Source organism: Naegleria lovaniensis (assembly GCF_003324165.1).
Source record: "Naegleria lovaniensis strain ATCC 30569 chromosome Unknown tig025, whole genome shotgun sequence".
Taxonomy (NCBI): domain Eukaryota; phylum Heterolobosea; class Eutetramitea; order Acrasida; family Naegleriidae; genus Naegleria; species Naegleria lovaniensis.
Genome location: NW_025407847.1, coordinates 30,219 through 55,056, shown reverse-complemented (window position 1 = coordinate 55,056; position 24,838 = coordinate 30,219). Strand labels below are relative to the sequence as shown.

General features: G+C 36.3%; 12 protein-coding genes across 12 annotated transcripts; 9 read left to right on the top strand and 3 right to left on the bottom strand.

Moving 5' to 3' along the window:
- Nucleotides 1-53: 53 nt before the first annotated feature.
- On the top strand, nucleotides 54-1,894 carry C9374_005666 (uncharacterized protein; the record flags this gene model as incomplete). The annotated part of the gene is made up of 2 exons (XM_044695441.1): nucleotides 54-1,453; nucleotides 1,594-1,894. 2 exons carry the CDS (start codon nucleotides 54-56, stop codon nucleotides 1,892-1,894), a joined length of 1,701 nt encoding a protein of 566 aa, XP_044547553.1.
- A 190-nt stretch (nucleotides 1,895-2,084) lies between these two features.
- Nucleotides 2,085-3,362, top strand: C9374_005665 (uncharacterized protein; the record flags this gene model as incomplete). The annotated part of the gene is made up of 2 exons (XM_044695440.1): nucleotides 2,085-2,174; nucleotides 2,346-3,362. 2 exons carry the CDS (start codon nucleotides 2,085-2,087, stop codon nucleotides 3,360-3,362), a joined length of 1,107 nt encoding a protein of 368 aa, XP_044547552.1.
- A 146-nt stretch (nucleotides 3,363-3,508) lies between these two features.
- Nucleotides 3,509-4,279, bottom strand: C9374_005664 (uncharacterized protein; the record flags this gene model as incomplete). The annotated part of the gene is made up of 1 exon (XM_044695439.1): nucleotides 3,509-4,279. One exon carries the CDS (start codon nucleotides 4,277-4,279, stop codon nucleotides 3,509-3,511), a length of 771 nt encoding a protein of 256 aa, XP_044547551.1.
- A 492-nt stretch (nucleotides 4,280-4,771) lies between these two features.
- Nucleotides 4,772-5,845, top strand: C9374_005663 (uncharacterized protein; the record flags this gene model as incomplete). The annotated part of the gene is made up of 6 exons (XM_044695438.1): nucleotides 4,772-4,910; nucleotides 5,092-5,230; nucleotides 5,314-5,358; nucleotides 5,429-5,646; nucleotides 5,699-5,735; nucleotides 5,791-5,845. 6 exons carry the CDS (start codon nucleotides 4,772-4,774, stop codon nucleotides 5,843-5,845), a joined length of 633 nt encoding a protein of 210 aa, XP_044547550.1.
- Nucleotides 5,846-5,894: 49 nt separating this feature from the next.
- On the top strand, nucleotides 5,895-8,731 carry C9374_005662 (uncharacterized protein; the record flags this gene model as incomplete). Its single annotated transcript, XM_044695437.1, has 2 exons — nucleotides 5,895-6,275; nucleotides 6,362-8,731. The coding sequence occupies 2 exons, from the start codon at nucleotides 5,895-5,897 to the stop codon at nucleotides 8,729-8,731; spliced, it is 2,751 nt and encodes a 916-aa protein (XP_044547549.1).
- Nucleotides 8,732-8,884: 153 nt separating this feature from the next.
- Nucleotides 8,885-10,111, top strand: C9374_005661 (uncharacterized protein; the record flags this gene model as incomplete). Its single annotated transcript, XM_044695436.1, has 2 exons — nucleotides 8,885-9,767; nucleotides 9,819-10,111. The coding sequence occupies 2 exons, from the start codon at nucleotides 8,885-8,887 to the stop codon at nucleotides 10,109-10,111; spliced, it is 1,176 nt and encodes a 391-aa protein (XP_044547548.1).
- A 64-nt stretch (nucleotides 10,112-10,175) lies between these two features.
- C9374_005660 (uncharacterized protein) lies at nucleotides 10,176-10,625 on the bottom strand (the record flags this gene model as incomplete). Its single annotated transcript, XM_044695435.1, has 1 exon — nucleotides 10,176-10,625. One exon carries the CDS (start codon nucleotides 10,623-10,625, stop codon nucleotides 10,176-10,178), a length of 450 nt encoding a protein of 149 aa, XP_044547547.1.
- A 128-nt stretch (nucleotides 10,626-10,753) lies between these two features.
- C9374_005659 (uncharacterized protein) lies at nucleotides 10,754-13,168 on the top strand (the record flags this gene model as incomplete). The annotated part of the gene is made up of 1 exon (XM_044695433.1): nucleotides 10,754-13,168. One exon carries the CDS (start codon nucleotides 10,754-10,756, stop codon nucleotides 13,166-13,168), a length of 2,415 nt encoding a protein of 804 aa, XP_044547546.1.
- A 108-nt stretch (nucleotides 13,169-13,276) lies between these two features.
- C9374_005658 (uncharacterized protein) lies at nucleotides 13,277-14,052 on the top strand (the record flags this gene model as incomplete). The annotated part of the gene is made up of 2 exons (XM_044695432.1): nucleotides 13,277-13,434; nucleotides 13,491-14,052. The coding sequence occupies 2 exons, from the start codon at nucleotides 13,277-13,279 to the stop codon at nucleotides 14,050-14,052; spliced, it is 720 nt and encodes a 239-aa protein (XP_044547545.1).
- Nucleotides 14,053-15,197: 1,145 nt separating this feature from the next.
- On the top strand, nucleotides 15,198-23,063 carry C9374_005657 (uncharacterized protein; the record flags this gene model as incomplete). Its single annotated transcript, XM_044695431.1, has 5 exons — nucleotides 15,198-15,768; nucleotides 15,818-16,066; nucleotides 16,119-16,205; nucleotides 16,255-17,418; nucleotides 17,521-23,063. 5 exons carry the CDS (start codon nucleotides 15,198-15,200, stop codon nucleotides 23,061-23,063), a joined length of 7,614 nt encoding a protein of 2,537 aa, XP_044547544.1.
- A 128-nt stretch (nucleotides 23,064-23,191) lies between these two features.
- On the bottom strand, nucleotides 23,192-23,467 carry C9374_005656 (uncharacterized protein; the record flags this gene model as incomplete). Its single annotated transcript, XM_044695430.1, has 1 exon — nucleotides 23,192-23,467. The coding sequence occupies one exon, from the start codon at nucleotides 23,465-23,467 to the stop codon at nucleotides 23,192-23,194; it is 276 nt and encodes a 91-aa protein (XP_044547543.1).
- A 900-nt stretch (nucleotides 23,468-24,367) lies between these two features.
- Nucleotides 24,368-24,730, top strand: C9374_005655 (uncharacterized protein; the record flags this gene model as incomplete). Its single annotated transcript, XM_044695429.1, has 1 exon — nucleotides 24,368-24,730. One exon carries the CDS (start codon nucleotides 24,368-24,370, stop codon nucleotides 24,728-24,730), a length of 363 nt encoding a protein of 120 aa, XP_044547542.1.
- Nucleotides 24,731-24,838: the final 108 nt, after the last annotated feature.

Genomic DNA, 24,838 nt, shown 5'->3' with positions numbered 1-24,838 from the left:
CCAGTTTGAACCTGAGCTCTCGCAGACAACATCCATCCACAAAAAAAAGAGCAATGATTGTCTTTGACCAAGCCAACAACAACACCGTGTCCAATAGTACTACCTTGGCCAATACGACAACATGCAGTTCAACACTGTTTGAACTTCCCTATGGTCTCAGCCGAGAAGAAAATCCGAGTGTCCAAGATGAGATTTGTCCCGATACATGGATCTCATTTGCGTTCATGATGGCATTCCTAGTGTTTTATATTCTTCTACTCTCAATTTCATCATTTGGAATTATCTTTAAGCGAAATTCTCGACATGTTTCCGCAAGAAGCCTCTCTCACATGTTCCTTACCATGTTTTCAAGTTTTGGAATCATCATGACCATGGCCTTGAGAATTATTATAGGTCGAAAGGTCTTTCCATGTGCATGCTATGTATTGGGCTTCTTTCTTGGACCAATGACCACTCTTCCCACGACGTGTCGTTGTTTGAAATTGTTTTTCATGTACAAGTTGAATTTGGCTAAAACAACACTCTTTCGAAATTCATCACCCGAGTTATTGGAAGAGTATGAGACTTCTCTAAGTATTGTTGGAAATGGAGATCAAATTGTATTGACACCAACGAGAGAAAAAAGAAAATCCTCTATTCTTTCGGAGAGAGTGGATTTAAGGCGGTTAAGTGTGAAAATTAATGTTTCAAGTCCAACCAACCCAACAACGCCTTTGGAGCACACTCCAACTGGTAGTCCCTCTCCAACGACGCACAAAAGTTCTGTTTTGTGTACAGAGCTCTCGTCTCCATCCTCACCGGAAGCAAATCATACACTCAGTGTCAAAACTTTGCGATTTTATCTATTCATGACCAGTTACAAATTCATTGTCATGGTTTATGTCATGGTGTTTATTTTTCAAGTGTTGTTGTGGTTAATATGTGGTGGAATTGAAGAAGCCATATATGCAGCCAATCGACAAGGAGCAAGAATTTTTGTCATTCCTGGTCTATTGGAATTTAAGACAGGATGTGTCACTTCAACGAATGTTTTGATCATTATTTTAGTTGAAGCTGTGTTTTACATTGCAGCAGAAGTTGTGTCGTTGATATTGGCCGTTCGCTCCGATCGAGATACTTGGAATATTAAGAAAGAAACATTGGCCTATGTGGTGATTCAAGTAGTTACAGTAGCACTGTTTTTAATTGCCTCTGTCATTCCACTCTATGCTAAATTAGCAGATTTCTTTATTCCATATGGATTATTTATTGAGATTGGTTTGTGTTTGGAAATTGTGGTGTGTGTACTCTTGCCAGTGATTTATGATATAAGGCAAGATGCATCGAAGAATGCACATCAGTCAAGCCATGAGAAGAATACAGGCGGGGAAGAAAAAGTCACCAACGTGGAACAATTATTGAAGGAAAAGAAAACGTTTGACATTGTGTTGGATTATGCACGAAGAAGTTATTGGTAAGTTTCAATCCGTCTTCACTGCACGATGAGGTTAGTAACCCTTAATAACCTGCTTTTCTCGGTGTTTGAATACAAAACACTACACACTCATCCCGTTACTATTCCTAATGGACCCCAAACATTCATGCATTCGAAAGTCCTGAGGCTGTGTTATGTTGGAAGGAAATTCAGACCTTCAAAAGTACTGTGGCCAATCTCTCAAAACGTAAAGAAATAGCAACAACCATAATTGATGCATTTCTTAAAGTGGGAGAACCACTTGAAATTAACATTTCACAAATTGAAAAGGTTAGAAAACGTTTACTTTCTGAAATTGAAAAAGAGGAAATTCCTATCGAGATGTTTCAAGAAATTGAGACGCATTGCTTGGCTGATTTGATGGACCTCTTGACGCGGTTGTGTCATTCCAATGAATATATTCGAAATTTGATAGAGTGATTCAAACCTTCACTGTTGTGGAAAGAGTTATTGTTGGAGACCTTTTGACCATGTTTCAATCACATTGTACTTCATCGTGTTCACATGTTTATGCACACCTTCTTGATGATGGAGGCTTCAACAATTTTTTCAAAGAAGAATTTTTGTGTTGAAAAAATTCACTCAAAAACAACAATAACGCTCACACATCATGCCAGCCCAAAAGTTCAATTTTAACTTTGCTCCTGCTGAAGAGGAAGACTTTGATGAAGAAGGAGAAATTGAAGAAGAAATGATCGGTGTAAGTATTTCATCGTTGTGATTGTTGTTTTTTGTAACGGTCTTGTTCTATCGGCTTAACGGTTTTTGTGATGATTCAATTATTAAATCATCAATTTGATATTTTCATCATCGCCGCGCATGATAATTACCGTTACATCAATGATGAATCAACAACAAACAATAACCACAGCACCCAATGCTCATGAGAAAGGCTACCGATGAGGAATTAAAGCAAATTGAACAAAAGGAGCTTGCCAACTATCCAACCAAGACTCAAAAGGTTATTGGTGTTCTCAAGAATCTCCAACAAGATTACACGAATTTGGAGGATGAATTCGAGAAGGAATACCAAAAACTCAGAGAAAAGTATAATGCTCTCCAAGCTCCAATCATTGTAAGAAGAAATGAAATCGTTTTGGGTGAAAAGGATGCCACTGAAGAGGAATTGTCCAAGGTTACTTTGGCTGAAGTTTCTACTGAAAAGACTGAAGACATTAAGGGAATTCCAGATTTCTGGTACAAGGTTTTGTTGCACTCTGAAATTAGAGCTGAGTGGATTCAAGAAGAAGACTTGGAAGCTCTCAAGTATTTGAAGAATATTGTGATTGAGGAATTTGGTGCCAAGCCAAAGGAACCTGCAGCAACCACTGAAGAGAAGAAGTCAGAAGAAGATGAAGAAATTGACTTCAAATCCAATCCTGGTTTCAAGGTCATCTTCCAATTCAATGAAAATCCATTCTTCTCCAATGAATCCTTGGTCAAGACCTACTATTATGAAGATGCTGAGAACGAAGATATTGCTGCCAGCGAAGGAACTGAAATTCAATGGAAGGAAGACAAGGACTTGACTGTCAAGATCACAACCAAGAAACAAAAACACAAGTCTGGAACCAGAACTAGAACTATTCAAGTTAAGGAACCAAAGGATTCCTTCTTCAACTTCTTCAAGAACCTTGAGGAAGAAGTCCAAAAGGAAGAAAATGAGGAGAACATGATGCTCCAAGAATTGTTGGAGAATGAAGCTGAATTTGGTGATCTTTTCAAGGACAGAGTTGTTCCTAATGCTGTTAAATATTTCTTGAACACTGCTCTCCCAGAAGAGGGTGATTTTTCCACTGTTCCAGAAGTTACTGACATGCTTACTGCTCAGGTTAATGCAGCTCAAGAAGGAACAGAGCCACCAAAACAAGAATGCAAACAACAATAAACGGTGTGCTAAATAATTTATTACATCTGATTTGTAGTTCGTCATGTTTTAGGTCGCTACCAAATGTTCAACAACAGAAACAAGAAATTTGTGTGAGACTAAGTTTCTTGTTATTTCTGTATATTTTGATGGTCTTTTTGTCCAAATTAATCGTCACCTTCGTCCTCATCTTCCTCATCGTCACTGTAAAATACCTTGTCGACAGCTTTTGTCTTTTTCTTGTCTTCAAGGATATAAATTTGATTAATATCAACACCTAACTCCTTTGTAAAGTATTTAACAACTTGTTCAGCAAAATCTCCCTGAATTTCAATGCTGAGTTCAGGCTTTTTCACAATGCTACATCCACAAGCAAACATTTTACCAAATTGTTTCACAACATCCTTCAAAACTTTTTCTTCTCCTTTAAAAGCGTCTTGCATGAAAGCATCAATTCCAGTTACAAGTGTCAAACGTTTTCGCTTACTTCTTTTATCAATACGAATGAGTAATTCTCTATTCTTTAAAACACTCGAAGTTTTTGAATTATCGTCAGAAGATCCAACATTTCCTTCTACAATTTCCTTCACTTCTCTTGCAACCTTCTTATCAACAGTTTTGTCTTTGTACTTGTCGTGGTCTCTTAATTCTCTCAATTCCTTCAACTTTTCAGGAAATGCTTCCAGCCACTTCTCACATAATGGCCATTTATCAGAAAATTCGCAATATTCCATTGGATAGGTACATTCAGGACAATAGATAACTTTCTTTGCTTCAATTTTCTTGACTACAATTTCTTCAGTTTCTTCATCACTTTCAGCAGTAGCTTCCTCTTGTTGTTGCCTTTCTTTTTCGGTCTTTTCCAGATCTTCGGCGAGTACTTCAAGCTTGGTTTGCTTGTTCCGGTCAAACTTTTTCACGGGTTTTTTTGCTGGCATGATGATTGTGTGTTCGTATTTTTTTGTTTTAAAAATCAATATTTTTACGAAATTAAGAGTGACACACAGTGGTTTAACACGGTTGTTCTTCAACACCTTTAATTTAATACAAGTTTCTTTAAATTCCAAAACAATTATTATCATGGATCATTAGTTGGTGATTGTTACATCTGTACATTCTCATGGATCACTTCACTTTCTATTGTTTGCCCGATTGCTTGGAAATTCGAAGGAGAGGCCCAAAAGGAAAAAAATTGTCTCATTCGCTTCTTCAAACAGCCTCGAAAATCACCGTTCTCTCTGAAGCTGATAATTCCTCCAATTATTGATCACACCATCCTCATCATCAAGAGCGAATTTGAAAAATTATTCGGAGTAGAGTTTCAACTGTTTCTTCTGCCATTAGCATAAAATAATTTATATAGCTCATCATCATCACTGTTTTATATAAATTAAATCCAACAATTTCATCAACCAGTAACAACACTAGTCATGGGTAATTGTAATAACACAAAACAATCCTCTTCCTCATCGTCCGGAAATAGACAACAAAACAAGTTAAATGTACAGGGACACGGTGAAATTACGGAAACAAAAGTGACTTATAAAATTTTGATTCTTGGTGATGCAGGTAGGTGGAATGAAGATTTTACATTCGTGTACTATTTGTGTTAAATTATTTGATTCGAATACTGACATGATGACGACCTCTTCGTTTGGGGTCATTAACATTCGTGACAAATGAAAAAAACTATTGACTGCTGTCATTGTGTTTCTTCTAATGATTCCATTGTTAATAATGTGATCGACAGGTGTCGGAAAAACATCCTTGGCAATCAAGTGGGTAGATGGATCTTTCCAAGAAAATTATATTGCAACTATTGGTGTGGATTTTAAAAAGAAGGATGTAGTGGTTGACAATCAACTGATAAAGTTGCAGATATGGGATACGTAAGTGTCAATGGTTGATGACATTGTTTCAATACACATTTTGGACTTTTCACTTGGTAAATGCACTTGTTGACACCTTTTAGCGCTGGCCAAGAGAGATACAATACCATTCAAGCAACCTATTATCGGTAGGTTATTATCATTCCAATATGTGAACACTTGACACTCATTACGTTTATTTCCTCACATATAAAACAGTGGATGTGCTGGCATTATTGTAGTTTATGATATTACTGATGCAGACTCATTCCAAAATGTGCAGAAATGGATTGGAAACATTGAAAAGAATACGTCACCAAATGATGACATTACAATACTTTTGGTTGGAAATAAGGCAGATTTGGAGGATGAAAAAATGGTGAAAACTGAAGATGCCAACAATTTTTGTAAAAATACATCCTGTGTTGTAGACAAAGGTAGGTTGTTACAGTAATTATCCATCAATTTGACAAATTGACGTGTGAATAGTTTTTGAAGTCAGTGCAAAGACAGGACTAAACGTAAAGTAAGTACATTTTTAAAATTGTGAATTTCAATTGAAGTTGTATGTATCACTTCAGTAATGCATTCATGGCCCTTGTAGAAGCAATTCACAACAAGAAAAAAAAGAAATAAATTTCTGTCTGTTGGTGAATCGAGTTTTTGGGAGAATTCATGAAAAAAAATGAACGCAACGCCAACCAGGTCTCATTCCTTGCATGATGACACATACTTGTATCTTTATGATATTACTGAAGAATTTTCTTGGGGTTCAACTCCTAATAAGAAATATTTGAAAGAAAACTCAGTGAAAGTTGGTCCGATCCCATTTATAGAATCCGAAGAGAAGATTGAAAAAATTGAAATAACTGTTCATGATTTATATGTTCTCACCACCACAGGAAGGTTGTTTCATTCCTCAGTGAAAAACAAACTCGTGTCCACCCATGCATTAAATGAATTAAAGTTGCCGAACCAAGCAGACGACGAAGCCATTGCAGACATCAGTTGCGGAACACATCACTCAGTACTATTGACAACAAATGGAAAGGCTTATGCCAAAGGAGTAAGTTGAACTAGTTGGATCTCTTCTGTAAATGTGTTGAACTCATTCGACCATGAAAATATTCCTCATCAACAAATTGGTAAAAGACAAACTCTCATGGCCAACTTGGAATGAATGATATGACAGCTCGAGCCGATTTCACGTTAATTCCTTTTTTTGAATCCCTTTGCTCCAAGGTTAGATCTTCAAAATATAACTCGCTCGTGGATTACCCAGTTAAAGTGGTTTCAGGAGCCGTATTTACAATGTTCATGATGAAAAGTGGAAAAATATATTCATGTGGATCCAATTATTATGAACAACAAAGTCTTCCTGCTTGTGCATACATTATGAAGCCAACTAGACTTACTCATTTCGAAAATCAACCACTGAAAGTAGATGCTATATATTGCGGAAGATCACATTCAATTTTCTCTGTGCAAGGAAAGCTTTTCAAGTACGGAACAGAATCCCATTCTATTGATAACATTAAGTTAACAAGTCCGTTTGATAGCATTGAAAACGTTTTTGGTGGCCAAACCAACACCGTGCTCATTTCAAAGTTCAATAACCTGTTTTTAAACAACACCCAATCATCTCTGGAAATTCCCTCTCAAAGAGGCCCAACAAATGTCTACGATCCTATCAGAGGTTTGCTCCCAACTAGTTATGGAGAACTTTTGTTCAACAAGAGAGGATTAATTGAATTAACAAATCCTGATAACCTTCTCCTTCAAGTAGATAAGGATGTGCAATTTTTTGGCAAGTTCAATAGTTATATAGGATTTGTCAGTCTTAAGTACATGGCTCCCACTAGTTCTAACAAAGATTTTAGATTTACTGCTTCACTGTTGGAGAAGTCAAAACAATTCAAATATGAAAAAGATGTCATCAAGGTGGGTGACAGCGAGGTTATTGCGTTTTTGCCTTTCATCAAAAAGAAATACCCTCCTCTATTTGATTTATTACACAAAAGCAATTTACATGTTTCTGAACATTCAGCAGGTATTATTCAAAATCTAGTTGACTATTGCTTCACAGAAAACACCTCATTTGTCAGCAATTACAGCTATGAAATGATTTTAGAACTGGTCTACTTTTTAGAGATGACAGCTTTTAATAATGATTTTTTCATTGCCCATTTACTGTTTGCCATTAGAAATCAATTATCAAACCTGTACAATGAAGAACATTGTGGCCAAAACAAAGAGAACCAAAACAAATATGTACAGTTATTGTTAGACCAAAAAATTTTCGGGAAAGTTCTTCCGGTAATGACATCCATGATTATTCCAACTCCCTCTGTTACTGATACAAAACACTTTGGAAATTTGCAGGCCATCCAATCTTTGTTCGATGATGAAGAAACAAGTGATATTATACTTGTATTGGATAGAAAAGGAACAAAGAAAATTCATTGCCACAAAACACTGTTGGCGTCTCAAAGTTTGTTCTTTGAAGCCTATTTCAATGGACAGTTCTCTGTTTCAAAAGAACTTAATGTTTTCACAGATCAAGAGGATCCTGTTCTAGAAGACGATGATGAGTCTAATATCAAAACTCGATCTTTGGAAAAAGTGTTCATGATGTTTTATGGTATTGAATCCGACGTGGAGAATGAGTTAGTAATAAGCACATTGGACTATGCTCATAAGTACAGCTGTGAAAGAATAGTCTCTGAATGTGTAAGCCTGTTCGAAAGATCATTGAACGAAGATTCATTTGAAATGGTGAAAAATTGGTTGGAGCCCATAGATTCAAGTGAGCGAACTGATGTGCAAAACATACTTTACTCTACCACCACGAAATGGAACTCCAAGTTACCAAGCAAACATTTTGCATTCAATAACAAGGAAGTGAGAAAGAAGATGAAATCATTCATTGAAGCGTTGGGCGGATTTGTTGACAACAAATTTAATCCTGACACAACTACTCACTACATTTGTTCGGAACTCCCGTCACTGGACGATTTGGAGTTCGTTGCTGCAGCTGCTGGTAATTGTTCCATTCTGATGGAGTCGTACATTAGTTCATGTGTGGAGAGTGGCCAATTCTTGGAAGAAGACTCGTATTTAATTGAGGCATCTTCCGCTTCCAATGAAAAAGTGTTTCAATTACTCACACTTAATGCTACGCAAAGAAAAACAGGTGAAAAGATATTTGCTTCACTTCGATTTCATCTCGTGTTTGGCAACAAATCCAATGAAAGATGTTGGGCGAAGATTCTAAAGAGTGGAGGTGGACAAATTGCTAAAAACGATCTTGCTTATTATGCTACCCACGTTGTTTGTGACTCTGAAATGTTACAAGAATCACTTTCAACACTCAAAAACGCTTGTTTGTTGAAAGTACAATCACCAATCGTGGTCAAATGCAAGGATATGGTGGATATTATTTTAACCCGAAATTGGGACAGTTATTCCTTCAATCCTGACCTCTTAAAAGAAACTAAGAGGTCCAAGAAGTCGCAAAATTAATTCATGTAAATGACCCGTTGTATTATATTGTTTGACATTAGTAATGACGTAATGTGTTAATTGAATGTGTTAATTCCAAATTTTTCGTTGCATCAGCCCCGAACTAAAAAATTTGAACTTATGCAAGAGAGACATCGCTCAGCCCAAAGAAAAATGCCTCGAAAACAACAAAACAAAAAGATTCCTTTCGCTAAAGGCTTTACTCGGCCGAACAAGAAGGAAATCAAACAAGCCATCGCATCCGACGAAATTTATTATGATTTTGAAATGAAAAGGCCATCCGATGGAAAAACTTTATTTTATAAACCAGTTCCAGATCCCACCTCTATCGATGATTGGCTGGCTCAGTATGTAGAGGATAGAGATAGTTATGACGAATGGATGGATTTGAGAAAGAGAGTTTGTAAGAAAAATACGATTCGGTTGGAGAAGGATATTTGTTTATTATGGATTGAAAGAGAAAATACCAATCATCCCAGAAAACAGTTCTTGGTGCATTTAAAAAGATTTATTGAAGCATTTTATTATGGCATTCATGTTAGAATTTTAGATCCATTCATGATTAAGAAGTCAAAAAAACAATATTATATCGAATTTAATGACGTGAAATATAACATTTCATCAAGAAGATGCCACGAGTACGATGAAGACAAAGCAGGAGAGAATGAGATCCAATTCAGAGCTGCTGATGTGCTTGTCCCAATTCATAGATTGAAAAAAACAATCGACACTGAGATATCTTGCATATGTGGAGTCACCATGGAGGACCTTTATATTGGTAAAAAGGACAGCTTTACTTGTGGTTTAGCACAAGGAGGCGATCATATTGGCGTGTTTTCAATGTGTAGGTACAACCCAGAATTTAGAAATGAAGACGAGAACTCTACAGAAGAAAAGGATATTTCAGTTGAATGGGATAGTGATGGTATTGTTGACGAGGAAAAGCTAAGCTCAAATGATTTGATTATCATTGAGAGATGTTGCAAAATTGTTGTACATGAACTTGCTCATATGCAACAGATTGGGCATTGTGTGTGTAAGTTTTTATATGAATATTTGTGACTCATTTCAATTGGCTCTGAAATAGTTTTTGATTGTATTATGAATGGTAGTGGATGGTTGGAAGAAGATTATCGCCAGTCCATTCAACTGTGCCCAGTGGATTTGAGAAAATTTCAAACTCTCATGGATTTCGACATTCTAGAAAGGTACAAAGCCTTATTAAGATTTTACAAGGCATATCGTATCAACGACGCTGCCTTGTGGGTGGAGGACATGATACAATATTTGACGAAGCGTCAACAAGAACTGCAAGACAATGATATCCATGAAGGAGCCCATGATAATTCTTGCTCCGCAAAGAAAACAAAAATCAAATAATACATAATCTTCAAAGTGATTCATATCACAATTTATTCAATGGATTCGCGTTTGGAAAAGCCTACTAGGCCAAATACACAATCAGAGCTCTCACAAACATGACCATCAAAGATAAGGTCGAAATGATATACACAGCGAAACGCAAATTCACAAGATTGAAGGTACAATGCACCAAACTATGCAAACAACGGAATACCACAAAAATCCAAGAACATGTCACATAAAAAGAATCAACCTGATGAGTCACAAACAAGTATACTGCCATGGCATAGAAAATGACTGGAATTTCAAAAAGGTTTTTCAAATTATCAGACGGATTGGACACTGAAGGAGGTGACATTTGTGCCAACATGGATGGAGTTAAATCATTAGGATTTACTTTCGAGGAAATGATGAGTCTAAGTCTACGAATGTACATGTAGATCCAAACGATGAAAGTGAGACCAATGGTGGCCAACATGGGACCAAAGATTGCATTTTGATTGAATTCGGAAGGGTATTGTGAAGATGACATTTTTTCTGTGCCTCGCTCGTACATGATCGGGCTGTTACTGCATCAATGAACGTTGAGCCTGCCTGCAAGGTTTTCATTTCAAGTTCCAAAATGATTTTCCATCCATAACGGAGGGACTTGCGTAAAAAATGTTAATAACGACTAAAACGCTCACAAAGAATAATAGGGAGAGAAATGATGATCATCCGTTCAATCTCATCAATAATAGCTTTTCAATTTTACAAGGATTAGAGGAGAATCCGAAAGAAGAGAAAATCCATCGCACTACCACAACCTCCACACGGAAGAGTAGGAGGAGATCAACATATCATCATGACGATTCATCATGCACACTAATATCCCACACCAACAGAAGTAGCAACACTTGTATTCAGAAATCATCCAATACCTCCTTCCTTCGAAATTTTGTAGATCTACCTTCCGAAATTTTGATTTACATTTTCGATTTTATAGTTCCCTTATTTCATATTCTGTCACATCATGCGAAGGAATTCATTACTCATGAAGAGATACTCATTAGATTGATTCCTCAATTTTTTAAAATTCAAATTTCTCCACCCACTGCTCCCACCTACTATCAGTATAATCGAGAACAATACACCAGGCTTTTCATGGAAAATCAAGTACCAATCTATGCTGAGCGTATTTTGAGTTTCTTATTGGAAGATGTGATTGAAAATTCTTTTGTTAATTTTCTGCTGATTAGCAAGCAATGTTTCTATCGAGTTTTTGTGACAGAATGTTCAGAGAACGATTCAATTCGCTTGCTATGGGAGTTTTTAGGAAGCTCCATTCAGAATTGTCGTGAGATTGCAGAGACGATATTGTTACAAGCACCTTTCAAGCCAAAACCTTGGTTGTATTTGTTTGGAGGTACACAACATGCTGCAACTACGAACGATTTGATTGCAAGTGTCATTAAGTTACAAAATAGTTCTGACCATTTTGTTGAGTTGTATTTAAATAAGCGCTTCCGATTATATCAGTGGACGAACAATATCTGGATGTTTGCATTGAATCCTGTTTTGAAGCCCACTAATGAGCAATGGAGAGATTACTTAAATTTACTCAGGAAAAAGTTTAAACAACATACACAGTTGACGTCCAATCCCATATACGTAATGAAATTGAGTCACACCATGTCAACTTTTCTTAATAGCCAGTATGTTCAAAATTTTGCTGAGAGACAATATAGGATTAGGACACAAAAGAAATGTGGACAGAAAAAATCGTCAATTAGGAACCGAGAAAACAAAGAGAGAGAAAGAATGTATGAATTGTTGAAATTGATTTATGTCGAGTGTAAAGTACCAATTACCGTGAGCATCGAAAATACCGATGTTCAATGTGTAATTCTAAATGCAATATGTATGGCATGCGAAATGGCACATGAATACTCGAACATTGATAGTACTGACATTTTTACAACAGTACTATCGTCCAATATTTTGCACAATGATATTTTGACGAAAGAAGAAAAAGAACAACTCATACTTGATCTGCTTTTTAACAATTGTGGAATGTTAACAAGTTTATTCCTTACATTTAGATTTGAACAATTATTCAATTTATTGCAATTGTTAGAAGGCCAAGACACTAATAATTCAACTAGAAAAGTGCACGCCAATGAATCTGTTTCACATTTATTAGAATATTTCATGGAGAACATCAAAATGATATTTAACTGTGTTAATCACAGTTATATTGTTCAAACGCTCTGTAATGTATTATCTCGAGTATGGAGACTTCATATCATTGATATTTCATTAACAGCACCCTTAAATAGATTGATCAAACATGCATGCGCCAAAATGTCAGTATTCGAGGATGAAACTTTAAAGAAATTCGTACTGACGACGTTTGAAACATTACTTCAACATTTATATTCTCTCTACAGACCTTATGAAATTTTTGAAGCGTTAAATATGCAAGGCAATTGTTTGAACAATCGTACACGTATGGGACATGTGATTTTGGAGAATTCTCTCCGAAACGTCAACATTTTTGAAATTGTGTTAACTACTCCTTTTCAACAATCGGGACACGACACGATGATGAAAACTTTATCTGTGAGACAAGTACTTGGTCAAGAACAAGATCTACCAATTTATGGACCCATGTTCACATTTTTAGTACCCACATGTTGTTGGAATGCTAATGTGTCACGGAAACAAGATGCTCACTCTGAATTTGTATCACCCACTATCTTTGACGCGGTACTCTCCATCTCATTTAATACTAAGGGAAGAGTGACGAATTATTGGAGTCGTCGTGCTCGCAGTTCGATTACTTCAAAAGAGCAAGACGATTCAATGCCACTTGAAAAATTAATGTCGAGAATGAATGTATTAAGGAAATATATTGGACATGATAAGTGTATCGAGATTTTGCAAAATCATCCATCTTTTGTAAATACATTGAAATTATACATTCAACAACAAGAAAAGTCTCATATTGTGAAAGTCATGTTAGCTCGACTAGTGGACTTGTTGAAAGAGTGGGGAATTGACATGGAAGAAGAAAAACAGACAAGAAAAAAGTGAAATACAGTTTCCATTCTAAGAGTGACACTCTTGTTCATACAAACTAATACAGGAAACTCTTGATGAACACGTTTCCCAATTTTATCGTCAGTTTGAATTGTAAAAAAAATGTTACAACAGCAGCAAGAAGGATATTCTGTGTCTCGTTCAGATCAGACACGAGTGATTTGTATTTGTGGATCCACATCTTCGGGAAAATCAACATTGGCCAAGACTCTTTCCATCCATTATGGAGTTGAAACGGTTGGACAAGATTCATGTAGAACGTACGTAATTATTGTGAAAATATCGGAAACACAAAATTTCCAATCAACAAGCATAGTAAAACCGTGGATGAGATTAAACAGTTGAAAGGCAATTTTGAAAGTATAGAATCGATTGATTTCAACAAATTTAAACATTCAATTAGTGAAATGCTATCCAAGAATAGAAATCATCCACTTCTCTTTGTCGAAGGATATTTATCGTGCTGTCAACAAGAACTAATTACACAATACTTTGATGCTATCATCTTCTTGGATACTACCGATGGAGAGGTAGCTAAAAAAAGACGATGGATTAGAACAATTAAGAAATATCCAAATCGAGAGCATGACTATGAGGCATTTTCACAAAAATTCGACACTCTCATTTGGAAATATTATTTAAAATACAGAAATTTTCAAATGGATAATATTATCAAGAGTGGAAAAACATATGCTGTGATTGGGGTCGATCATTTGGAAGCTCATGAAGTATTCGATCGAGCAGTGAAATTTATTGACCTAGTTCACAAGAATGAAGAGCACAGTATTCGAAACGATGAAAAATATTGTCAAGCTCCTGTGTGGTATGATTCCAATATAGACCATGCCGCTGCTTTGGAAGAAAACCTATCAGATTAATAATTTGTATGCTCTTTTCATATGGATGATCCAAAATTAAACGTTTGTAACTGTTGAAGATGACTATCTCTGCTTCTGAAAGGATAGTAATACCAGAAGACCATGATCATGCGGATGATGAAAGAATACCAACATTGATTCAAATTCGAATGGAATTATTGCAACTCAATGAACAAATGAAACAACAACCACCACTGGAGGAAGATTATCAACAAAAGATTGCGGAATTAACAAAATCTTTAACCACGATGAACCTCGTCACGGGGTTGGATTCTGTCTTCTGAATTACAACAAAAAAATTTATGCAATCCATCTTTGAGTTTCGGCATCAACAATGATCATCAAAATTCAATTCAAAGCAATTCACGAGAGAAAAAACTTTGACATGTGTTGGAGAGAAATAATCGAAACATTGTTCGACATGTGTATTTGGTCATTCTCCAACAAACAACAACAATTTTCTTTGAATCATTCGTGTCCAATATGAATCGGAAGAAATATGGTAAGTTTTATTTTGATCAAGTATGTTTAATATTGTCCAAATGGTCACAGGCATACCACAATTTCTTTTTGGTGATGTGAAACGGATAAAGGCAAGGATCTATTCCTAACAACGATTTTTACAATGGTGGAATCAGCGGAAGGGCTTGCCGCCACACCTTCCTCAAACAAATCTCATGCATTGTCCCTTACGAATGTTTTGATTGTTCAATAACGAAATTCAATACATTCCGCCATGTTGAAAATTTGAGATGACATCGAGATCGAAAAAGGATCAGTATTAGTATACTTGAGACTGAGGACATTGGGACCAATTACAGGCCTAAAAATTTAAATTTCTTGGTCCCGAGTTGTTCTCGAAATTGTTTTTCCGTAAATTGCGCAGCTCGATATGGGCTTTAGCTCCATGTTGGATGTTTTTGCTCCGTGGAAATGTTTTTTGTGGAGTCTCACTCCGTTTTTACAGATGCTTAATGACGCTCACTCCGGTTTTACAGATGCTTTTTTACTTCTAGAGTGCTTTAAGGAAAATTGAGCGTCATTAAGCATCTGTAAAAACGGAGTGAGACTCAACAAAAAACATTTTCACGATGAGGCTGCAGTTGGTACTTTTGATTGCACTACTCCTTTGTGCTCATTTCTCAATGAGAATCAAAGCCTTTCCAACTCCAACATTGATTGATACTGTTGTTGGAGGAAATTCGTATGGAGATGGAGTGAGAGCATTGGACTCTGTGATTGCATCCACTTCATTATTCATTTCTCCATACTCTGGTAATATATATTTGGCCGATAGAAACAAGATTAGAAAATATAATCCTCAGACTGGTTTAATTACTGCTGTGGCAGGAACTGGGTTTATTGGAAATTCATATGATGAAATCAAAGCAACTCAAACACCTTTCAATACAGTCTCATCCATAGCAAGAACAAAAAGTGGAGATATTGTTTTTATTGAAAGATTTGCTTATAAGATCAAAGTGTTGAAAAGAAATGGACGATTGAAGACCATCGCAGGTACTGGAACATCGGGATTTTCAGGTGATGGTGGATTGGCAATTAATGCAAAAATCAATCCTTCCAATGGTGACATTGCCATTTCTGAAGAGGGAGATATTTATTTTGGAGATGCAGGTAATCATAGAATCAGAAAAATCTTGACCAACGGTACCATTGTAACAGTGGCAGGGACAGGCTCTTCTGGATATGCAGGTGGTAAGTTTGTTTTGAATGAAATTTCACGTAATCATTTTAATTCTGACAGATGGAGGTTTGGCAATTAATGCCAAATTATTCAGCCCTAATGGTATTGCACTCTCTAATACGAGTGAGTTAATTATAATGGATACCAACAACCACAGAATTAGAAAAATTCTCACTAATGGTACTATTATCACAATTGCTGGAGATGGTACGGGAGGATTTACAGGAGATTCAGGACCCTCAACTTCTGCCAGAATATACAAACCTACATCAGGAAAATTCAATTCTAATGGCGATTTGATATTTGTAGGTAAGTTTGTTTTGAATTAATTTTCACATAATCTTCATTCTGTCTCCCTTAGATAGCTACAACGCCAGACTTAGAATTATTTATTCCAATGGTACAATATCGACAATTGCTGGAGTTGGCTCGCTCGGATATTCAGGAGGTATGTTTTGATTAACACGCTAATTTTCACATTTATTCAATTCTGTCAGACGGGGGAGATGCATTAGCGGCACAACTTAATTATCCCTCTAGTGTCGCATTGTTTAACGATGAAATTTATTTTTTGGATTCGAGTAATAAGGTTATTAGAAAGATTAATTCTAATGGAATTATTTCAACAGTGGTCGGAAGCAGAGCATCCTCATTTATGGGTGATGGTTATGATGCCAAATTGGCTAGTATAAGTTTCTTGGACGCATTTTCCGTTAACAATAAGACCATTCTTTTGAATGACTTTAGATCTATCAGATACGTTTCTTCAGACGGAAAAATATCAACCATTGCTGGTAATTTGAACAGTGGTGATTATTCTCCAGATGGCACTTTAGCAAACAATTCAAAACTCAATCCTACTTGTGTTTACAATGGTGGTAACGAATTTTTTGTCTGTGATCATGGTGCTTATATTAGAAGAATTAAGAACAATATACTAGATACCGTTGCTGGATTATCTGATATTTTTGCTGGCAATGAAGGTCCTGCTAACACTTCAATCCTAACAACTGCATATGGAGTCACTGTTAAACCATCCACAGATGAAATTTTTATTGCTCAAACTTTATCCTCCTCTTCCATAAGAAGAGTAGATTCGAGAGGAGTTATTTCAGTATACGCTGGCATTATGTATAACAGATCTGTATCCAATGACGGATTACATCGCCTCAATGCGCCATTCAAGGATCCATATAAGGTTGCATTTGCTTCTAATGGAGATATGTATGTCTGTGAACATGGTAGCTACAAAATCAGAAAAATTTCAGCGTCCACTGGATTAGTTTCAACATTTGCTGGTAAAGCATCAGGAACTGTTGTTGATGGTGATTTGGCTACGAATGCACTGCTAATGAGTCCCGTTTATATCACTGTGGCACCAAATGACGATGTTTATATTTCAGAAGGTTCTAACATTAAACGGATTGATGTAAGTTCGGGACGAATATATAGGTATGCAGGACTGTCAGGAAGCTATAGTCCTGGATATTCAGGAGATGGTGGTAGAGCTATTCTTGCAAAACTTAATGCACCAGTGGGAATCAAAATGACTTCAAGTGGAGTGTTATACATTGCAGATCAATGGAATCATCGAATTAGACAAGTTAATGCCAGTGGTTTTATCTCAACAATCGCAGGAACAGGAGAACGTAATTTTACAGGTATGTTTCAACTAACCTTTCAATTATTGGTGATCTTTGGATTTTTCAGGAGGTTTGTTTCTATGAAATGTTTTATAATCATTTTCATCTGTATTCTGGTAGATGGTGGACCGGCACTACAAGCAGCCATTGATCGTCCTATTGGACTCGCTGTTTCTCCAATTAATGGTGATGTTTATTTTGTGGACTCTGGAAATATCAGAATAAGAAAATTCACACCAGGCGGAAACATTTATACGGTTGCTGGTTGTGGAAGGAGTGGCTACAAAGGCGACGGCGATTTGGCTATCAATTCTTGTTTGACAAGCCCATATGATTTGGAATTTCTTCCAAATGGAGAGCTGTTGATTGTCGATGGATTTAATAGAATTAGAAAAGTTGATTTGAATGGAATTATTACATCCATTGTTGGTGGTGTGGGAAATGGAGCTATTGCCGTAAATAGTTCTGTTTCACCAACTTCTATCGATAGAGATGCTCAAGGGGCTTTTTATTTTACAGAAAACACAAAGAGTGACATTAGGAAACTTGACCAAAACTATTACATACATGCATTTGCAGGATCAACAATGTCCGGTTATGGTGGTGAGAATGAGCATCGTCTTGTTACTGATTTTATGGATGTTAGGGATGTAACTGTTGCATTGAATGGAGAGTTTTTGGTGACTGATGGAAATCGCATTAGGAAAATTGACTCGAGTGGCCTTGTAACAACCATTGCTGGTAATGGAGTCTCAAATTACTCAGGTGATGGTGGATTGGCAATTAATGCTCAACTCAGTACTCCTTATAGTGCAGTCATGGCACCTAATGGAGATATTTACATATCTGACACAATCAACAAAAGAATTAGAAAAATTGATAGGAACACTGGAATCATTACAACAGTCGCGGGCAACGGCAACAGTGGATATAGTGGCGACTTTGGGTATGCATCCCAAGCATTAATATCACAACCAACTTATATAAGAATGATGGATAGTGATGTGTACTTCATAGACAATACCAATAAGGTAATCAGAAGAATTGCAACTGAATGCCCTCGTTACTCCCAAGTCAATCCAACTAATGTCTCAGATTGCATTTGCTTACCTGGGTATTACGGAGAGTTGTGTGAAGATTTTGACTGTTTCGGAATTAATCAGGCCAATGGAACATCATGCTCTGGAAATGGTATATGTACTGCACCAGATACATGTCAGTGTGCAGAGACTTATTATGGTGATGAGTGTGAATCCTTTTATTGCTTTGGAGTGTTGAAAAATGAAACCAATGTTTGTTCAGGACATGGCCAATGCGTTGAATCTGACACGTGTACTTGTGAAAATGGGTATCAAGGTCCACAATGTGTACATGTCTGCTTTGGTATTGATGCAACACATTCACAGGTTTGTTCTGGAAATGGACAATGTGTTGGACCTGATTTGTGCAATTGTACTTCTTCTTATTTTGATGGAAACTATTGCCAAAATCCAATTTCTTGTTTCGGAATACCATTCAATGATTCGAGTGTTTGTTCTGGAAATGGACAATGTATTGAACCTGATTTGTGCAATTGCACTTCCCCTTATTTTGGGAACAACTGCCAATCCTTACCAAGCTCTCTTTCATGTTTTGGAATTAGTTCAACAGATCCCAATGTTTGTTCAGGAAATGGACAATGTATTGGTCTTGATCAATGTAATTGTACTTCTCCTTATTTTGGGAACAACTGCCAATCCTTACCAAGCTCTCTTTCATGTTTTGGAATACTACCCAACGATTCAAGCGTTTGCTCTGGAAATGGACAATGTGTTGGACCTAATCAATGTAATTGTACTTCTCCTTATTTTGTTGGAAATTACTGCCAAAATCCAATTTCATGTTTCGGCATACTATTCAATGATTCAAATGTTTGTTCAGGAAATGGACATTGTATTGAACCTGATTTGTGCAATTGCACTTCCCCTTATTTTGGATCTAATTGCCAAAATATACTTTCATGTTTTGGAGTTCCATTCAATGATTCAAATGTTTGTTCAGGAAATGGACAATGTGTCAGACCTGATCAATGCAATTGTACTTCCCCTTATTTTGGGAACAATTGCCAATCCTTACCAAGCTCTCTTTCATGTTTTGGAATTAGTTCAACAGATCCCAATGTTTGTTCAGGAAGAGGACAGTGTAATTCAACTGACCATTGTATCTGTACATCTATTTCAAATGCTGCTGTACATGGAAATGCGTGTCAAAATGTTCAATGTTTACCAAATTATTATGGCTCATCTTGTGAACAATATTGTGAATTCAGTACAAATTGTTCTTCTCATGGCAAATGTTCAAACGATGGAAGCAATTGCACATGCTTTTCAAATTCAACTTCTGGATTTTGGACTTCACCAAATTGCTCCATGTGTACGAGTGAATATTATGGAGAATTTTGTTTAACAAGATTTATTCCCAACGTTAGATTTAGTGATGATGCTACCCAACTCTCGTTCAAATTATATGCACCTTTTTATTATTCATCCATGAGTGTTACTTGTTCTCATTTAGTGGATTCATCTAGTATTAATTTGGGAAGTGATGCTGTTTGTACATGGAATGACAAGACCAATGGTGATTTTGTGATTGTTTTGGGAAGAGATCATTCAGTTCAAGTTGATTCTACAATCAAGATTAATGTTCGTGTTTTTGATATGGTTCCAAGTAGTGAGTATATTCAAACATTAGTACTTGCACCACTCGTCATGATCAAACCAATTGCAACCATTACAACAGCGCCAACAGAATACAGTTCATGTGACCAAGTTGTCATCCAAGGATCAAGCAATTCATTATTGGTGAAATATAACTGGACAATTCTCTCTTCACCAGGGGTGTTGACGCAACAAATGATTGGTATTACCAATACCTCAAGTCTAGAATTCAATTCAAATGCTCCATCTGGAAGTTATTCAGTTGAGCTAGTGGTGACAAATTTTTTCAATGTTGAAAGCGATGCAGTCACGTTTAACTTTACAAAGATAGCCTCTGCTATTCCAAAAGTTGAAATCTATTATTCCAACCAAATGTACGTGAACGTAGACCGTATGCCTGCGTACATATTGAAATATTTGACGTTCACAGGTTGTTCGCTCAATGACACGTTTGATTCATCTGCAGTTTCTATCGAGTGGAAACAAACCCAAGGCCCCCCAACCAATTTTACACAATTACCCAATAACGATTTGATGATCCATTCATTCTCTAACAACACTGCTCAAGATTACATATTTGAAGCAACTTTGACCTATTTCAACGCATCAAAATTCACAACTCGAGTTGATATTCATACGCTGGAAGAAGAATATGACATTGTTCTCTATGAATCATCCATTACATCCACTCAAGCAACGATCAAAGTGGAAACAAATCCATCTGAAAAAATTGACTCTATCAATAGGTATGAATGGGCTTGGAATTGTGTCAATTCAGATGATCAAACTCAGTGTGATCAATCCATGTTGAATTTCTTAAATACTCAAGCTTCACTGAAATCAACGAGTTTTGTTTTACCTCTTTCTGGATCAAAGACATCCATAGATTTGAGATTGACTATCAACAACAGAATTGGAAAACTTTCATTGAGATTCCCTGAAGATGAAACAGTTCCAGTGATTAGTGTGCTGTCACTGTCTCCTACTAAAAGCTATCTCACTACTTCTGAAGTTCTAAATATTCAATTATTGGTTAGTTTGAATGGACAAGTTGAAGGAATTAACTCGTTGCTGTCAAGAGAGTGGACCCTTAATGGCCAATCTATTGCTCCAACCATGTTATTGGATGGATCTGACATTATCAAATCCAACAAGATTTTATTGGATATTTCTAAATTAACTCAAGGATCATCTCATACATTAACATTTAGAGCAGCAACTTTACATGGAAAGTCAACAAGTTACACCTATTCATTCTCAGTAGCTATGAACCCAACACCTTGTTCATGTTCAATTACGCCATCAAGAGGATATGCTCTAGAAACTGAGTTTACAATTTCGTGTCCCAATTGCCTACAAAGTGAGAATATCTTACAAATCAGCTTTTTAGATCGCAAAACTGGATTGAAAATTCCTCTGGTTGAAATTAACAATCCACAATTTAAAACTTTGTTACCATACACTGGTGAATCTGAATCTGTTACTCTCTATTTTGTGAATAAGAATATTCAAAGCAATGCCAAAGCTGAAACATCCATCCGTACGAATCTCGTTCTACCTTTGACATATTCGTTGACTGAAGCCAAAAAGAAAAAGATATTTTGGGATGAATGGTACAAGACACTTGCTTCTGGAGATCCAAGAAAAACTGTGTTGGGATATATTACCACAACGGTTGACGCAATGATAAAGAAGATAACAAGAAGGTCACAAGTCTCTATTTCACCAGATTGTGTTCATGGTTTTTACGATTCAGTGATCGATATTTGTTTTTGTAACGAAGGGTACAAGAAGAGTGATTGCAGTATGACAATTTCTGAATGGTTGGAAAAGTCAAACACAAAATGGAATACTTCAAAACTAATTTTTGACGAAATGAAATTTAGAAATGAGCTTGAACCTCAAAATGAAATCAAACTTTCGTCACAAATATCTGAAATGTATCACTTATTGGAAACGTATGACGAAATCAATCAGGAAACACTTGACATGGCTGTGGAAATTTTCAAAAAACAACTCAAAGATGTTCTAAAATTGCAATCTTTAATTCTATCCAGCTCATTGACAAATGTCATGATTAGCACATTGGAATTAATGGTCAAAGCAAGACTTTCTCTTACCACAAATGTTACTTTAGATTTGTACAATGACATTTTATCCATGAGTGAAGATTTATCAAGCATTCAATTGAGAAATCAATTTTCATCGAAAATTCAAACTAACCTTTTCACTCTCGTTGCTAGAAAAGCGTATCCATCAGAGTTGTCAGACATGAGCATTTCATACAATGGTGACAATGATACTGTCCATTATCCTATTTGGATGACCAAGTATTTTGATCGCCTTGATTTGAGAAAACAGGTCTTTTGCAAAGTGATCAGAAAATCAGTTCCATCCACAATTACTGAATCCCATGCAATGAGTACTCAATCGGAAATTTACACAACATTGAAAAGTGCCACCTACACTCTTTCATCTCAAATTGTGAATCAAAATGTAACAATTCCATCAAGTGATAAGGTAGTGTCCTATTCATTCTATTTTGTTAGAAGCAATTCAGATTCAACAAATATAACAACTGAAGGAAATGTTGTCAAGAATGAAACCATCTCTTCAGAAATGATTTGTCAAAGTGTCGTTCCTTGTAACCTTCAAAGTTTGGGGAATAATTACTATAGGTGTCAATGTGCTCAATCCACTCAAGTTACACTTGTCGAGAAAACAACAAGATCAATCACCATCAAGCAACAACGTCCACCACCACCACAACCACCACAAGTTGAGAGTTCTAATCTTGCCTTTATTGGTTTCTTGGCATTCCTGATACCTGTTGCTGTTGTTGTGAGTGTTGTCGCAGGATTATCTTTTTATCGCATTTGCAGGAGAAGAAGGAAAAAGCCCACGTTGAGCGCCAACACCGACCACAGTGTTCCACAAATAGAGCTCAGGACGTTCAGCACTGTTTAAGCCTCAATATCCAACATTCACAATAAGGACTCTTTGAATAATGTTAACAGTTGTTCAATAAATTTTTGTATCTGCATTGATTTGGATTCTGGAAGGATTTACCATTTCTTTTACTTGATGGAATTATGTTACCAGTTGATCTCATTAAGGGATGTATGGGTAAGAACAAGTATCAAGAAATGGCATAAATCTGCTACGATATATTCGAATAATGAAAAATCTTTTTCTAAGGCATCCAATGCACATAAAATAATTTCCTTATTTGATCTTAATGCTTGAGAAACATTTCTAAAAACAAGTGCATTTTTCTTCACACAAATTCGAACAAAATTAAAATCATTTCTCAATTCTTCGGAAGCTCCATCGAATGAAGTGGGATCTTGTTCGATGGCAGTCATGACCATTTTTGTAAAACGGCGAGACGATATATCTCGTTACATAATTCATCGACCATGTCATGAACATTTTCTGGATGTTCTTCAGAAACGTATTGCAATTCCTCATTATTGTGAAAAATAAATTTCAAAAGTGCGACTTCATCACGACATGCAAAATTTGTCCATTCTTTTCCAGACTCCCGAAAATATTTTCCAATTTCACATCTCGATGAATCAAGTGATGATCATGAAATGATTTTAATCCACAAACTCCTTGAAAAATTAATTGTAAAAAAGACATTCATGATGACACTTCTTCTCTCAATTGTGCCAAATTCTTTCCTCGATAGGGAGTAATTCAAGTTCATCAAATTCATTCGGTTGTGTGTAGGGATGAAGGATCACAGGTTCTTTTAAAGTCAATACATGATGAATTGAAAAATTGTTGATACACGGAAAGTAATTGTGAATCCATTTCTCCAGAATTATTTTGCATTTCTTCATCGAGATCTTGATCGTACATGACATGGTAATCATCATCATGGTCGGTTTGCAGTTGAGCATGCTTGTTTGATGACTTTGATGACCACTGGTGATCCGAATTCATCCTCACATTAAGGTCAACGACTTTATTGGAACGGACAAGCAAGGGTTGAAGTTTTTTAAATGGTCTTCGGGGATGATTGGAAGCTGTGTGCGTGTGGTCATGGAGATGATTCCAGGAGGTTTGTTCCAGTTGACGCATCATGCTGAGTGGTGGAGGTTGTGACAACATTTTTTGAGTTCCGGAAAAACTCTCAATCTTTTAGTAAAGATCACCTAATGTTCCTACTTGAGAAGTCTTTAAAGAATCTTTCAATAATTGATCAAAAAATTCAAGAGACTCAAAGCTTTTTTCAATAATAAAGAGAATTATTGTAAAAAAAAATGATGAGGTGTTATGGACCTAATGTCCGAAAGACTCTGGCAAAGAACAATGAAAACAGTGCTGCTGAAAGGATAGTAATACCAGAAGACCATGATCATGCGGATGATGAAAGAATACCAACATTGATTCAAATTCGAATGGAATTATTGCAACTCGATGAACAAATGAAACAACAACCACCACCACTGGAGGAAGATTTGCATTCTATTCAACAACGAATGGAATATTATCAACAAAAGATTGCGGAATTGAAAAAATCTTTCAAGAGTGATACTGATGATATGATTTTGGTGGAAAAGATTTCAACCATGAACGATATAGACGAACTACGAAGAATGCTTTCCGGGTGGGCAAAAAAATAAAACATCAAGCACAAATTGAAGACACTTGTCAACCAAAGATTTCAAGCTATTCACTGTTTCATTATGTAAGAAAAAAAAGAGGAAAACAGCAATAAAAGAAAAGGGGCA